We start from the raw sequence: 17,414 nt of genomic DNA on the forward strand, positions 1-17,414 counted from the left end.
AATTACAGTTAAACATTTTGTTTATGTCACTATCAAGAGGCAAAACCAAACTCTTACCAAAAAATAAATTCTTACCAGAAATTAATAAGTAAATTATTGACAAATATAAATTCCAATCTATCTCCCTATTCATACCTCAGAAAAAAAAAGAATCAAGTTTGTATATCCAAAAGGCTTTAAGCCTCTTTAAAAATAAATCTCTATCTCTTCCACATCAGGTGGAACATATTCCTTAAATCTAAGTTGAGAAACAGAACATATAGCGGCACAAAATGGTGGGCCACAGGTGCTTCCAGTGGCGGCTGGTGAATTATGAAGATGGAGGTACACTTGGCCCCGCCCCTGACGACACCCCTTTAAAAAGCCACGCCCCTCAGATGGCTCTCTCTACAAATACACACGGAGAGGGAGAGAGAGAGAAAGAGAGAGAGAGGGAGAGAGAGAGAGAGAAAAAAAGAGAGGGAGAGAGAGAGAAAAAGAGAGGGAGAGAGAAAAAGATAGGGAGAGAAAGAGAAAGAGAGGGAGAAAGAGAAAGAGAGGGTGAGAGAGAGAAAGAGAGCGAGTGAGAGAGAGGGAGAGAGAGAGAAAGAGAGAGAGAGAGAGAGAGAGAGAGAGAGAGAGAGAGAGAAAGAGAGGGAGAGAGAGAGAAAGAGAGGGAGAGAAAGAGAGAGAGAGAGAGAGAGAGAGAGAGAGAGAAAGAGAGAGAGAAAGAGAGTGAAAGAGATATAAAGAAAGAGAGAGAGAGAGAAAGAGAGAGAAAAAGAGAGAGAGATGGTACATACAGTAGAATGGACATGTTAGCACATCATGCAGACATGGTACATATATGGTACATACAGTAGCATGGATATGTTAGCACATCATGCAGACATGGTACATATATGGTACATACAGTAGAATGGATATGTTAGCACATCATGCAGGCATGATAACGTATGATGCACTCAAATGAACTGTTATTCAGACCGGTACATATTACTAACCTTGTAATAAAACGCACACTTGTGAATACAATATGTAATTGGTGGGGGACAATATGAGCACAGAGACAATGAGTTACTGTTACAGTACATTACAGGGTGTTGTATTGAGACACAGTGACAGGCAGGGCCTCCACTATAAATTTGGGACTAAACTTGGGACAGGGACCGCCCCCCCTCCCCCAATGCCATGGTAGACCACTTGGAAAATACCACTTGTATCACAAAGCAGGGAACAAGAACAGTTTGTTAAAAAAAAATGCCCTCCTTACTCCCAATGTGAAACTCTTCTTTTAAGTTTATTTTTTTCTATTAGCTAGCTGGTTTTGCTCTTTGGAACAGAAGCACTTGCAGGTATATGAATTCTCCTTACATTATCACTTTTTGTACACACACACAAAGTCTCCTTATGTTATCTGTGTCTGAGAGAACAACTGAAAATGAATATTTGAGCTTTACCATTCAGTATAGGTGAAGATACAACGGGCAAAAGCAGCCATTTCAAAGGACAATAATAAATATGTTTATTTGTAATATACTCCAGCAGGTAAAATAGGTATTTTACCTGATGGACAGGCTGATAAGATGATCTCTCTCACTGTGTTACTGGTGGGCAATGGCATTACAAAACTTAAAAACAACATGTTTTTTTTCTTGGTATTTTAAAATACCCACAATTTTACAATTTGACTAAAAAAAATGAGTAATGTCTTTTTAAGATATGAAAGAAAACTCAATAATGCCCATAATTCATCATACATAAGTAAAATATTCATAATTTTTGGTACAGATTTATGGAATATCACTGACTTTAACCAGTAGCAGTATTAATTGTTATGCAACTGATGGTTAAATCCTAAAGACATTTCATATTTTTACTTGTGTTTAATGTATATTAATAAAAAAAAAAAAAATTAACCTGTGTGCAGATTTATAAAGGGTCTTAATGGCTTTAACCAGCAGTTGCATAACATTTAATACAGCTAGTGATTAAAGTCACTAAGACACTTTTAAAATTGTGTGTAAGCCTATATTTTATCAGCACTTTAACTGTCAACTCATACTCATTTATGGCATTGGGGTCAGAGGGTTAAGGGCAGCCAGCCATTGCTATTGTTTTCACTTATTTTTTAGCATATTAAAGACCCTCTTCCTTCCGAGTCTCATTTAGCAGGAGTGAGCAGTCTGCATAGCTGACCTGATCAGCAAGAAGATAAACAGACAAAGTTATAGCCGGGAGAAGCCCTGCACAGAACTTTTTGTGTCTGACACAGGGAAGGCTCAGCTGGCAGCATAGCAGATCAAAGGAGGTGTCACACACCACTACAAACCTTATTTAAACTTAGCAAAGCAGGCACAGACAGTGGATCTAACCTGGTGGCAACCTTAGCTGCTTCAGCTGTGACAGGAGCGCTCTTCCTCCTCACTCACTGTTTTGCTTGTAGTCCTGGTGGGAACTCCTCCCTCCCACTCTGATTTGAAGGAGACATTTGCTGCACAGCATTGTGGAACTTGTAGTTTACAGTGCCTGCCGTGCAGCATGTAAAGAACCCTTACTGACAAAATTTTCTATGCAGCTGGATGCTGCAAATAATGGTGGTATGTGGGGGGCCCGGTCGGGCACCTGACAAGCTTGGGGCCCCTGAATCACTCTGGGGTTCTAAGTGTAGCGCGGGAGGAGCCTTATCAAGCCACAGCATCATCACATGACTGTAGTGATGACCGTTAGCACCACCTCTCTGCTCACTCACACTGTCTATCGCACAGGCTGAACTGTGCGATTAAGACAGTATAGGGATGGGTTGGGAGGTGGAGCAGGTTGCAGGCAAATCTAGTGAGAGCATTATAATGACAGGCATCAGGCTAACCGCATGTGTGGTTAAATAAAAAAAAATTACAAACATTTTTTATTTTTTTTTAAAAAGACTTTGGCTTTCATTTTTTTGGGGCTATAAATTACATATCATTTTTCCAATAGGGGGATATTGGAAAAATTATATTTTATTCAAAGTTTTTTTTCCCCTTCATTTGGGCTGGGGGTTCACGTGCGGCTGTGAACATATGGAGGAGCCTCCACTGGGTGCTTCTCTATCCTTTCTCTTATAGATGATTTATGCTGGACTATTCTATCCCTCACCATTTGTGCAGTTTCTACTATATAGATAATCCCCCATGGGCATTTTATGAGGTACACTACATAGCTGGTATTGCATCTAAAGAAACCTTGGATACCAAATCTTTGACACATAGATGGGTGCAAAAAAAGATCACCCTTAATCATATTACAATTTGAGCAGTTCAAACAGGGATATCATCCACAATTCTAGTAGTAATATACCCTATCTTACTAGACTTTAAACTCCCTACATCTGCTCTTACCAACTTATCCCTAATACCCACAGATCTTTTATGTACCTTAAGTGGAGGTTTCTGAAAGGGACAAACACTGGGGGGACACTCTGAGAATATTACAATACTTTTAAAAATATTATATACCTTAGGATATAACTGATTATTTTTAGTTACAAAAGCAACTCTATTACTTTCTTTCCCTCTTATCGTGTCTCAAGACGTGATGTCTTGTGGACTTTTTCAATCACTTCCTGTATCTCAATTTCTGTATAGCCCCCCTCAATAAACTGCTGACCCATTTTTTGAAGGCGTTCAAGAACCAATTCCTCATCCTGTACTATTCTTCACACTCTTAATAAATGACGGAATTGGAGAGATTTTAGTTGAGGCTCTAGATAGGAACTTGTGTAGTGAAGCAAGCTATTCTTAAAAATGTCAGTTTTTAAGACACCATTCTCTTTATAGACCCTAGTGTTTAAAATTTACTATAGTAGTCTAACTCCATTTAAATCCTGTAGAAAATCATAAGGGGATCCAATGTCACCCCTCTATATGCCAAAGATATAATCTATATAGTGACAATGTGGGATTCATGAAAATGTTGTCATAGGTAGGAGCAACGCTGGATCCTATAGCTGTACCCTGCTTCTGCAAATAATAAAGCTGTCCTGAAACAAAAAGTAATTAGAGAAAAATCTCTAATAACTCCAAAATTAATTCTCGAAGCAAATACATTACTAATGGGCCCTACTATCCCACTTGTTTGAGTGATACAAGTTTAGAGACTTACAACATCAACAGAGTACAAAATACACTCTTTAGATACCATAGCAAATAACACAATTTTTGTAGAAAATCACTAGTGCCCCTGACATAAGACATAGATTGCTTTACATATGGTCTTAATATTTTGTGCAGAAATATTGATATGTTAGAAAGATGGAATTGGTGTTTGCCGCAATGGGCCTACATACATTATATTTACATTTTGAAGATTGTTTCAATTTCTTAAAGGGATACCATTTTTTTATTTAATGATTCAGATAGAGCATGCAATTTTAAGCAACTTTGTAATTTACTCCTACTATCAATTTTTCTTTGTTCTCTTGCTATCTTTATTTATAAAGCAGGAATTTAAAGCTTAGGAGCCAACCCAATTTAGGTTCAGCATCCTGGATAGCGCTTGCTTATTGGTGGCTACATTTAGCAAACCAATAAGCAAGCATAACCCAGGTTCTCAACCAAAAATGGGCTGACTCTTAAGCTTCACATTTCTACTTTTTAAATAGAGATAGCAAAAGAACAAAGAAAAATGTATACTAGGAGTAAATTAGAAAGTTGCTTAAAAGTGCATGCTCTATCTGAATCATTAAAGAGAAAAATTGGTTTAGTGTCCCTTTAATGTCCTTAAAAAATTATTATCTTTACACTACAAAAAAGGGTTTGGAGGTGTGTGTGTGTGTTGGGGGGGTTGGGACCACTAGACTACAGAAAATCAAAATCAAAAATAAAAAAGGGGTTTATAGGTACTGGCAGCTGTCTAAGATGGCTGCAATAGTTAGAGGGGGGAGAGTTACAGATGGTTAGAGAGTGGTTTGGGGGGGGGGGGGCAGGGAGGTTGGAGGGTTAGGGGGGATCCTACCCTGGAGAAAAAAAAAACAAACATTTCATTAGAGAAAAAAAAAGTTTTAAATTTTTCATTAGAAGACTTGTCTGCTAGTACTTAAGATGGGGGGACCAGTGGGAGGAGGGGAGGGAAGAGAGCTGTTTAGGAGGGATCAGGGGGTGGGAAATGTCAGATGGGAGGGTAATCTCTACACTAAAGCTAAAATTAACCTGACATGATACCTAATTAACCCCTTCACTGCCGGGAATAAAAAAAGTGTAGTGAGCAGCTGCATTTAATGGCCTTCTAATTACCGAAAAGCATTGGAAAAGCAATATATGGCTGCTATTTTTTAACAAAAGGGATCCCAGAGATGTGTTTATAACCATTTGTGCCATTACACAAGCAGTATGTAAATAAATTCAGTGAGAAATGCAAAGTTTGTGAAAAAAATAACAATTTGTATTATTTGATCACATTTGACGGTGAAATGGTGACCTGAAATATACCAAAATGGGTCTAAATAAATACCTTGGGTTGTCTACTTACAATAAAATACAAGCGGAATATCGAAAGAAGTTCAGCGCTACAAACACGTAGGATATGAATACAATGTTACTATGTCAAATATAATGAATGTCTCTCAGGTGTGATAGACAATTGTCCTATCTTTCCCACTGGTTCTACGTAAACTGATTTAGGACAAAGTCAGGTAGATATAAAAGTACAAAATTGTAGTGCAATGAATTGGTGATAATAAGTAGAAGTCAATGGCAACAATTGCAACAATGGTGCTGGGGGATAAGTAGTATACCCTTACCAGAGGGTACCTCAATCTTATGAGGTAATGTCAGCGCGTCTGTTTTAATTCTCTCCGGTCTGTCTTGGATTTTCCTCCTGTGTGTGAAGAGATCCAGGTCTTTACATTCGTGCCGACTTGTGTATGGTGCTTTCAATCTGGGAACTTCCTTGTCTTTTATATCACTGGCTTGGTGTCTCCTCGTAGTATGGTGGTTCAGTCTGGATCTTGGCTCTCACCGTATTTAATGGGATATAGCAAAGAAAAAGAAAGAGCACATAGCGTGATACTGTATAAATAAAAATTTATTACATTCAAGACAGGGATAAGAAATGCACTCACATTAAACAACCTCAATCCTTATGAGGTAAGTAAGAACGTGTAAATATATTTTTATACACCTTACACAGGTGTTGCTGTGGACCGGTATTTCTATGTGTTCGTGATGTTGCTGTGTAAACACCAATGGTACACTCTTTTTAAATTGGGTCTTTATAAGTTCCAAAAATGTACCTGTGCCAGGTATCTGTAAAGTTCACTTGGTGGTGGTTTACACTTCACTCTGTGAGGACTGTACTGTATTAGCACGGGTAACTGGAAGTGTTAACCAGAAATAATAATAAAAGGTATCAGTGCCTGCTATGGTCAGTTGGTTAAGGCAGCTGTTCCGTCAGGACCTTTCTGGAAAAGCAATATATAGGTAGGCAGGTCAGTGTTTGCCACTTCGATAGCCTAATCTGTGGCTTGGTGAGTATCGCAAAAATTGTATAGTGCTGAATATTTGCGTGTATAGGGTTTGCGTGTATAGGTAAGTGTAAAATGCAAGGTATTAGAACTCCAAATGGTGGTGTATATATTGTAGAGATACAGCACTCAAAAACTTGCAGCTAGTAACGGTCAAGTGGACGAGCCGTATAGGTATCGTCAGGGACCGCTGTGAGTCACTGTGCAGATGTCAGCCGCTTCGGAAAAAGAACAAAGCCACACTCAAAAAATGTAATCCTTACGCGTTTCGAAGCGTGGAAAATGCTTCTTCGTCAGAGGAAGTTTGTGGCTTGTTTGCAGAAGTGGCTGTAATTTAAAGGGCTTTGAGTGGGCGTCTTAGTTCCGTTGCACGTTATACGTCATAGCGTTTGCGGCTGCAGTTTGACAGAGACTCACGTGTTGCCTTGGAAACGATTTTTGTATGTATGAATTCCTTCTATGTTCGAACTTAGTTGGGAAATAGAAGTGTATTTTTCAACTGGGTTAAAAAAAGGGGAAGAAATTATTTCCTCGAAATGTATGTACCCTAAGACTTATAAATAAAACCGGAAATATAATAAAACCTTCTAAAAACGCTTGTTGTATATGTTACTGATAGGGACTGACTCCTGTTTTTTCAAACAAGTATGAGTGATACATGTAACCATATTCATGATTCTTTTGGGTTACATAGTGATTTATTAAAATTAAATTCTAGTGGCCGGCTGCCCAATTAGTGTTGGAGCCTGTATAAAAATGTATTTCCTTTTTTCGCTTGCGAGTGCCTTTGCTGAAGGAGTTGGAGGAATGTTCTATTGTTTCTATATGAACAGATTATAGTTTATAACTAAACAAATGTGAATTAGTATGTGTAGCGCTTGAATAAGGGGGGGTAAGGGAATTTTAGGACCTATAAGGAGTGTATGATATATTATGTTATACTAAGCTCCCTTAGTGGCTCTAAAATCAAATCCAATGACTACATCAATTGTATGGTTGGAAATAAATACATACTGTCTAATGGACCGGTAAAAGATTACGATCTGGATGTGACCCCTTGCTGGATATGGACAGCCAAAAAATACTACTAGTGAGAAGTATGTTCATTGTGGGTTGAGAGAGAACTGATTTTAAGTGTGGGAATATTACTGGTTACAGAAAAGCTGCTAGATCTATATCTTCATTCATGCCCCTTGGGGTCATGGTGCCCATATAATGTATCCAGTATGATTCTCTTTGTCTCAACTTTTGAAATCTATCCCCTCCTCTATCTGGGGCCAGAACATGTTCAAGGATAGTGCCTTTTAGAAGTGCAGGGTTTTGTTGATGGAAATGCTTGAAATGTCTGGATAGGCTATGATCTTTATAACCTTCTTCGATGTTTTTCAGATGTTCCAATAAACGAGTTTTGTAAGTCCTTTTTGTGCGTCCGATATATTGAAGTTTACATGGGCATTCCAATAGATATACCACATAACTGGTTTTACAGTTAGTGAGTCTGTTGATATTGCATTTCTTGTGTGGAAATGTATGAGACTGTACCATTTTGGTGGTTTTTTTTGGGTCATATGCGTGTTCACATCCCTTGCAATTCAGGCGGTTACATTTGTAAAAACCTTTGCTTTTTACTGTTAGCCAATTTTCTCCAGACTTCTTTTTAATTTGGGTGGGGGCCAGCATTTGTTTAAAATTTAGATTTTTTTCTAAAGATTATTTTTGGTGCTGGGCCTATGGCATTTTTCAAAAGTTTGTCCTGCTGTAATATTGGCCAAAACTTTCTTAGGATCTTTTTAATTTCTGGAGCCGCTTCATTGTATGTTGTGATCAACGAGATCTTTTGTGGTTTATTAATGTTGTTTTTTGTTTGGCCTTGTAATAAGTTTTTTCTTTCTGTCTCACTTTTTTTCGGGAGTTCTCAATCAATTTTTTTGGATATTTCTTTTCAATAAACTTGGTTTTCAGCATGTCTGATTCTGTGTTGTAATCTTGAATTTTGGAGCAGTTCCTTCGCACTCTCTGGAACTGTCCGAACGGAATGTTATTTATCGATGGTCGGTAATGACCACTGTCGGCTCTGAGATAGCCGTTACAGTCTGTTTCTTTGGTGTATAATTTTGTTAAGATCTCTTCATTTTCGTGGAATAACACTAGATCTAGATATAAATGTATGCTTTTTCCCATTCCCCCATGTAGAGGTTTGCATAGCTGGGGGCCATAGTGGTCCCCATGGCTGTCCCACTGATTTGTAAAAAGAATCTACCATCAAAAAGAAAATAGTTTTTTTCTAGGACAAACCTGATGCTATCCAGAATGAACTGTTGATGTATATCTGTCAGGGATGTCTCTTTTAATACTTGTGACATGGTCTGTATTCCCAGGTTATGCGGAATACAAGTATATAGGGATGACACATCTAGTGTCATCCATTTCTATGTATTTTTCCATTCTCTTTGTCCCAATTTCGTGATTAGGTCCGTGGAGTCTCTTATGTACGAAGTTAATTTTGGAACCAGAGGTAGATTCTTTTTACAAATCAGTGGGACAGCCATGGGGACCACTATGGCCCCCAGCTATGCAAACCTCTACATGGGGGAATGGGAAAAAGCATACATTTATACCAACAACCCTTTCCAGCACAATGTGATATGGTGGGGAAGGTACATTGATGACATCGTGGTCATATGGGAAGGAGACGAAAAAACAAGTAGTGAATTCATCAAGTATCTCAACACAAATATTTATAATCTGAAATTTACATCTAAAATTTCAGATACAAGTATAGAATATCTAGATCTAGTGTTATTCCACGAAAATGAAGAGATCTTAACAAAATTATACACCAAAGAAACCGACTGTAACGGCTATCTCAGAGCCGACAGTGGTCATTACCGACCATGGATAAATAACATTCCGTTCGGACAGTTCCAGAGAGTGCGAAGGAACTGCTCCAAAATTCAAGATTACAACACAGAATCAGACATGCTGAAAACCAAGTTTATTGAAAAGAAATATCCAAAAAAATTGATTGAGAACTCCCGAAAAAAAGTGAGACAGTTAGAAAGAAAAAACTTATTACAAGGCCAAACAAAAAACAACATTAATAAACCACAAAAGATCTCGTTGATCACAACATACAATGAAGCGGCTCCAGAAATTAAAAAGATCCTAAGAAAGTTTTGGCCAATATTACAGCAGGACAAACTTTTGAAAAATGCCATAGGCCCAGCACCAAAAATAATCTTTAGAAAAAATCTAAATTTTAAACAAATGCTGGCCCCCACCCAAATTAAAAAGAAGTCTGGAGAAAATTGGCTAACAGTAAAAAGCAAAGGTTTTTACAAATGTAACCGCCTGAATTGCAAGGGATGTGAACACGCATATCACCCAAAAAAACCCACCAAAATGGTACAGTCTCATACATTTCCACACAAGAAATGCAATATCAACAGACTCACTAACTGTAAAACCAGTTATGTGGTATATCTATTGGAATGCCCGTGTAAACTTCAATATATCGGACGCACAAAAAGGACTTACAAAACTCGTTTATTGGAACATCTGAAAAACATCGAAGAAGGTTATAAAGATCATAGCCTATCCAGACATTTCAAGCATTTCCATCAACAAAACCCTGCACTTCTAAAAGGCACTATCCTTGAACATGTTCTGGCCCCAGATAGAGGAGGGGATAGATTTCAAAAGTTGAGACAAAGAGAATCATACTGGATACATTATATGGGCACCATGACCCCAAGGGGCATGAATGAAGATATAGATCTAGCAGCTTTTCTGTAACCAGTAATATTCCCACACTTAAAATCAGTTCTCTCTCAACCCACAATGAACATACTTCTCACTAGTAGTATTTTTTGGCTGTCCATATCCAGCAAGGGGTCACATCCAGATCGTAATCTTTTACCGGTCCATTAGACAGTATGTATTTATTTCCAACCATACAATTGATGTAGTCATTGGATTTGATTTTAGAGCCACTAAGGGAGCTTAGTATAACATAATATATCATACACTCCTTATAGGTCCTAAAATTCCCTTACCCCCCCTTATTCAAGCGCTACACATACTAATTCACATTTGTTTAGTTATAAACTATAATCTGTTCATATAGAAACAATAGAACATTCCTCCAACTCCTTCAGCAAAGGCACTCGCAAGCGAAAAAAGGAAATACATTTTTATACAGGCTCCAACACTAATTGGGCAGCCGGCCACTAGAATTTAATTTTAATAAATCACTATGTAACCCAAAAGAATCATGAATATGGTTACATGTATCACTCATACTTGTTTGAAAAAACAGGAGTCAGTCCCTATCAGTAACATATACAACAAGCGTTTTTAGAAGGTTTTATTATATTTCCGGTTTTACTTATAAGTCTTAGGGTACATACATTTCGAGGAAATAATTTCTTCACCTTTTTTTAACCCAGTTGAAAAATACACTTCTATTTCCCAACTAAGTTCGAACATAGAAGGAATTCATACATACAAAAATTGTTTCCAAGGCAACACGTGAGTCTCTGTCAAACTGCAGCCGCAAACGCTATGACGTATAACGTGCAACGGAACTAAGACGCCCACTCAAAGCCCTTTAAATTACAGCCACTTCTGCAAACAAGCCACAAACTTCCTCTGACGAAGAAGCATTTTCCACGCTTCGAAACGCGTAAGGATTACATTTTTTGAGTGTGGCTTTGTTCTTTTTCCGAAGCGGCTGACATCTGCACAGTGACTCACAGCGGTCCCTGACGATACCTATACGGCTCGTCCACTTGACCGTTACTAGCTGCATGTTTTTGAGTGCTGTATCTCTACAATATATACACCACCATTTGGAGTTCTAATACCTTGCATTTTACGCTTACCTATACACGCAAACATTCAGCACTATACAACTTATGCGATACTCACCAAGCCACAGATTAGGCTATCGAAGTGGCAAACACTGACCTGCCTACCTATATATTGCTTTTCCAGAAAGGTCCTGACGGAACAGCTGCCTTAACCAACTGACCATAGCAGGCACTGATACCTTTTATTATTATTTCTGGTTAACACTTCCAGTTACCCGTGCTAATACAGTACAGTCCTCACAGAGTGAAGTGTAAACCACCACCAAGTGAACTTTACGAATACCTGGCACAGGTACATTTTTGGAACCTATAAAGACACCATTTAAAAAGAGTGTACCATTGGTGTTTACACAGCAACATCACGAACACATAGAAATACCGGTCCACAGCAACACCTGTGTAAGGTGTATAAAAATATATTTACACGTTCTTACTTACCTCATACGGATTGAGGTTGTTTAATGTGAGTGCATTTCTTATCCCTGTCTTGAATGTAATACATTTTTATTTATACAGTATCACGCTATGTGCTCTTTCTTTTTCTTTGCTATATCCCATTAAATACGGTGAGAGCCAAGATCCAGACTGAACCACCATACTACGAGGAGACACCAAGCCAGTGATATAAAAGACAAGGAAGTTCCCAGATTGAAAGCACCATACACAAGTCGGCACGAATGTAAAGACCTGGATCTCTTCACACACAGGAGGAAAATCCAAGACAGACCGGAGAGAATTAAAACAGACGCGCTGACATTACCTCATAAGATTGAGGTACCCTCTGGTAAGGGTATACTACTTATCCCCCAGCACCATTGTTGCAATTGTTGCCATTGACTTCTACTTATTATCACCAATTCATTGCACTACAATATTTGTACTTTTATATCTACCTGACTTTGTCCTAAATCAGTTTACGTAGAACCAGTGGGAAAGATAGGACAATTGTCTATCACACCTGAGAGACATTCATTATATTTGACATAGTAACATTGTATTCATATCCTACGTGTTTGTAGCGCTGAACTTCTTTCGATATTTCGCTTGTATTTTATTTTTTCTGTCAGTGTCAGGGGTACACTGAATCGTACATGTTCAAGCAGCTCAATACTTACACCCATTAAGCTTACAGGGAACATATACATCCCACCTGTATATACCTCACAGATAGGTGCAGAAATCTATATACACTTTCTTAGTAAAAACATAACCTATCTTTTGGTGGAACAACTGAGCACTGATCATTCCTTTATATTTCTTGTCTACTTACAATATCTATAGTTTTGACAGGTAAATAAATAAAACAAGGCTCCATTTCTGTTTAAATGGAGTGATAGCAAAAATGCTGAAAATTCTCCGGTATTGCCAGCTTCTTTATTGTAAATCAAGTAGGATCTGTAAAGGTTGAACTCGACGGACTTCTGTCTTCTTCCAACCTCATCAACTATTTTGCTATGAATATGATTACACATTTTATAACTCCCTATTGCCCCACATGTCCTGGATGCAAATATAATTTTAAATTTAATGTTTTTTTTAGCCCTAAGCTAATAGGACCTTTTGAGTGCTATGACTGTTGACAAAAAGGCAATTATCATTTGAGCCATGAGGTTCCTGCTGCTTAACCCTTTGAGTGCTAAGTACTTTCCCACCTGGGGCCCGATCCAATATGCAGCATCGCCCGCAAAAGCCGGCGACGCCAGATTTTGCGCGATTTTGGTATTACATATACGGCGTAGCATACAAGTTACGGCAGTATATTTCACCCGTCGCTCGCAATTTTTACTCCGATAGGCCAACATGGGACCGCGTCGTAAGTCGGTATCCAATATCCAGCGCCTTTTATGGCAAAAATGGAGAAATCTTACTCCATTTTCACCTCGCCATAAAATGCAGCCGTAGCAGGCCTTGCTCTGAGTATGGGAGCACCGTAACTAACACCTAACGCATACGCAATGTCTATCTACCTGTCAACCGCAATCCCCCACCGCAATAACTAATAAACTGTATTAACCCCTAAACCGCCATAGCCCACATAGCCTATTAAATGTATTAACCCCTAATCTGCCGCTGCCAACGTCGCCGTAGAATAGTTATTAAATAGTTATTAACTATTTTATAACTACCTAGCTAAAATAAAGACAAATTTACCTGTAAAATATAACCTAACCTAAGTTACAATAACACCTAACCCTACACTATCATTAAATTAATTAAATTAATTAACTACAATTATCTAAAATTAAATACAATTAAATAAAATAAACTATAGTACAAAAAACCCCCTAAATTACAGAAAATAAAAAAAAAATACAAGAAGTTTAAACTAATTACACCTAATCTAAGCCTCCTAATAAAATAAAAAGCCCCCCAAAATAATAAAATTCCCTACCCTATACTAAATGACAAATAGCCCTTAAAATAGCTTTTGTGGGGCATTGCCCCAAAGTAATCTGCTCTTTTACCTGTAAAAAAAGAACTACAACCCCCCCAACATTAAAACCCACCACCCACACACATCCTTCCTGGCCGACGGACTAACGGCGAATGAAGGTTCCTTTAAATGACGTCATCCAAGATGGCGTCCCTTGAATTCCGATTGGCTGATAGGATTCTATCAGCCAATCGGAATTAAGGTAGGAAAAATCCTATTGGCTGATCAGCCAATCGGATTGACCTCGCATTCTATTGGCTGTTACAATCAGCCAATAGAATGCGAGCTCAATCCTTTTGGCTGATTGGATCAGCCAATCAGATTGAACTTCAATCCGATTAGCTGATTGCATCAGCCAATAGGATTTTTCTTACCTTAATTCCGATTGGCTGATAGAATCCTATCAGCCAATCGGAATTCAAGGGATGCCATCTTGGATGACGTCATTTAAAGGAACCTTCATTCTTCATTAGTCTGTCGACCAGGAAGGATGCTTCGCGTCGGATGTCTTCAAGATGGACCCGCTCCGCTCCGGATGGAAGAAGAAAGAAGATGCCGCTTGGATGAAGACTTCTGCACGGATGGAGGACCACTTGTGCCCGGATCGGATGAAGACTTCTGCCCGGCTGGGTGAAGATGGCTCAAGGTAGGGTGATCTTCAATGGGGTAGTGTTAGTTTTTTTTAAGGGGAGATTGGGTGGGTTTTAGAGTAAGGTTGGGTGTGGGTGGTGGGTTTTAATGTTGGGGGGGTTGTATTTCTTTTTTTACAGGTAAAAGAGCTGATTACTTTGGGGCAATGGCCATCAAAAAGCCCTTTTAAGGGCTATTTGTAATTTAGTATAGGGTAGGGAATTTTATTATTTTGGGGGGCTTTTTTATTTTATTGGGGGGCTTAGATTAGGTGTAATTAGTTTAAACTTCTTGTATATTTTTATTATTTTCTGTAATTTAGTGTTTGTTTTTTTTGTACTATAGCTTATTTTATCTAATTGTATTTAATTTAAGATAATTGTAGTTAATTAATTGAATTAATTTAATGATAGTGTAGTGTTAGGTGTTATTGTAACTTAGGTTAGGTTTTATTTTACAGGTAAATTTGTAATTATTTTAACTAGGTAGCTATTAAATAGTTATTAACTATTTAATAGCTATTGTACCTAGTTAAAATAAATACAAAGTTGCATGTAAAATAAAAATAAATCCTAAAATAGCTACAATGTAATTATTAATTATATTGTAGCTATCTTAGGGTTTATTTTATAGGTAAGTATTTAGTTTTAAATAGGAATAATTTAGTTAATAATAGTAATATTATTTAGATTTATTTAAATAATATTTAAGTTAGGGGGGTGTTAGGGTTAGGGTTAGACTTAGGTTTAGGGGTTAATAACTTTATTATAGTGGCGGCGACGTTGGCGGCAGCAGATTAGGGGTTAATACATTTAATAGCCAATGTGGGCTATGGCGGTTTAGGGGTTAATACTTAGGCTTATTGCGTTGTGGGGGGTTGTCGGTCTAGGGGTTAATACATTTATTATTAGTAGTGAGAGGGGGGATTGCGGATATAGAGGTTTTACGTGTCGGCTATTTTTGGGAGTCAGGTTAGACTGTTATGGGAGATTTGATATTTCCTTTAGTTTTCTTAGGCGCCCGCAGTTTCTAAAGTGCCGTAAGTCACTAGCGACTCCAGAAATTTGTAGTTACGCTCATTTCTGGACATTGCTAGTTTATCAGACTTACGGCACTTTAGGAACTGCCAGCGGGGTATGTGTAATACCCCGATGTGCGAGGTGAAATTACGGGCGGTGCAGGTTCCCACGCTTGCGCTGAAACCTACGCCATATATCGGATCGCGCCTCTGGGTGCTAAACTTTTTTACGTTTTTTTTTTTTTTTTTAAAAACAATTTTTTAAACTTTTTTTTCCTCAGATCCCCAAAACTTAAACTGTTGGAAAGGTTAGGCGATTACCTTTCCAATGGTGGGTCTTGGGGGTCTGTAGCTGCTTAGATGCCTGAGATACAGGAGCCTATATATCAAGCTCCAAATGGAGCTTGATGCCCCGTGTTTCTGGCGAGCTTGCAGGCTCGCCAGAAACAGCAGTTATGAAGCAGCGGTCACAAAGACCGCTGCTCCATAACCTGTCCGCCTGCTCTGAGCAGGCGGACAGACATCGCCGGAATTCAACCCGATCGAGTACGATTGGGTTGATTGACACCCCCTACTGGTGGCTGATTGGCCGCGAGTCTGCAGGGGGCGGCGTTGCACCAGCAGCTCTTGTGAGCTGCTGGTGCAATGCTGAATATGGGGAGCGTATTGCTCTCCGTATTCAGCAAGGTCTGGCGGACCGCACTGTCGGATCAGGTCCGCCAGACTTCTAAGTAGCATGCCCCCTGCTCCTATACTTTACACTGTTAAGTATAAATAAAGTTGCACGTGACGTCACCATGCATAACGTGAACCCCCGGGGTAGGAGCGGTTGGGAACCCCCAGATCTCCCTCAAGGTGGGAGAGTGCTAGCGACAGCTCTGACCCGTCGTTAGCACCAGAGTGGGAAGCACTGCAATGGGTCAGAGCCATCGCTAACACTTAAGGGGTTAATCTACTCTATAATATGGAAAGTATAGTAAAAAAGGACATTCCGGCTTTAGACTATCATATAAAATAAAACTAAATACTATGTAGGGTTATCGACTTTTCTCTATTGTCTGTTTCTATTTTATGTATAACTATTATTTTATATTCTGTCTCTGTTTCCTTCACAGTGCCAATGAACTGCAGCTGTCTTCCCTGTCCCCAGAAGAAGCACCAGCTGTTAATGCAGAGTGGGCATTTGGGGGTAATGAACTAAGTCTGCGTTATGTGGAGCGCTGTATCCAGACATTTCCCAATGTCTGTTTACGAAAAAGAGGTGTGGGCCCTCCTCTTGCTTGGGCATTAAGTGAGCAGTCTACAGAACACCGGATGGGTTATACACATCAGGATTACCGCAATCAAGGATTGCTTAGAATAATGATAATTAGGCTTACTAGGAAAATTCTTAGCAAAGGAGGTCCACTGTACTGCCATGTGGCAGCTGACAACAAAACAAGCCAAGCTGCCATGCTGAAGGCAGGATTTAATTACTGTGGCAGCTGGGTGCAATGGAATTTTCATCCAATTTAGCCTAATGTATTGTGCACCACTTGTATTTAAAATGCCAGATAAATTATTTGCAAGGTGTTTTTGTTCATAACAAAAAAGTGCTTGACCTGGGATGAAAACTTAAAGCAGGGCCACATAGCCACTTAAAGGGACATAAACCCCCAAAATAATTTCATGTTGCTACTGATATTTCAAAGTAAGGTGAGTTAAAGCCCACAAAAAAATCATAGGATAAAGATAAATCCATAATTAAAGGGACTGGCAGGTCCACATTTAAACATGCATGATTCAGCTAGATTACGTAGGTATAATTCTATTTTAAAATTGACAGACTGGGGACACTGGGTTGTGGTGGTGCCGACCTTTGGTGGTGTGGGAGGGTCAGGAGAGAGGTGGATGTTATAATACTGCAGAAAAGGGTTTAATGGAGGGAGGGATTCACTACATTACGGAAAATATTTGTTTTTAGAGGGAAGAGGGGGGCCC

At 38.8% G+C, this 17,414-nt stretch overlaps 1 protein-coding gene across 2 annotated transcripts in view; it reads left to right on the plus strand.

Annotated features, from left to right (window-relative positions):
• The window catches only part of LOC128640071 (glycine N-acyltransferase), a 58,653-nt gene extending 41,647 nt beyond the window's left edge, over nucleotides 1-17,006 (plus strand). For both annotated transcript variants that reach the window (XM_053692395.1, XM_053692396.1), the window contains exon 6: nucleotides 16,550-17,006. In XM_053692395.1, coding sequence (XP_053548370.1) covers nucleotides 16,550-16,949 — 400 coding nt within the window. In that variant the 3' untranslated portion in view covers nucleotides 16,950-17,006. The remainder of the gene's footprint in view (nucleotides 1-16,549) is intronic.
• The last annotated feature ends 408 nt before the right edge of the window (nucleotides 17,007-17,414 follow it).

The sequence above is a fragment of the Bombina bombina genome, chromosome 9, assembly GCF_027579735.1.
Source record: "Bombina bombina isolate aBomBom1 chromosome 9, aBomBom1.pri, whole genome shotgun sequence".
In the NCBI taxonomy this organism is placed as follows: domain Eukaryota; kingdom Metazoa; phylum Chordata; class Amphibia; order Anura; family Bombinatoridae; genus Bombina; species Bombina bombina.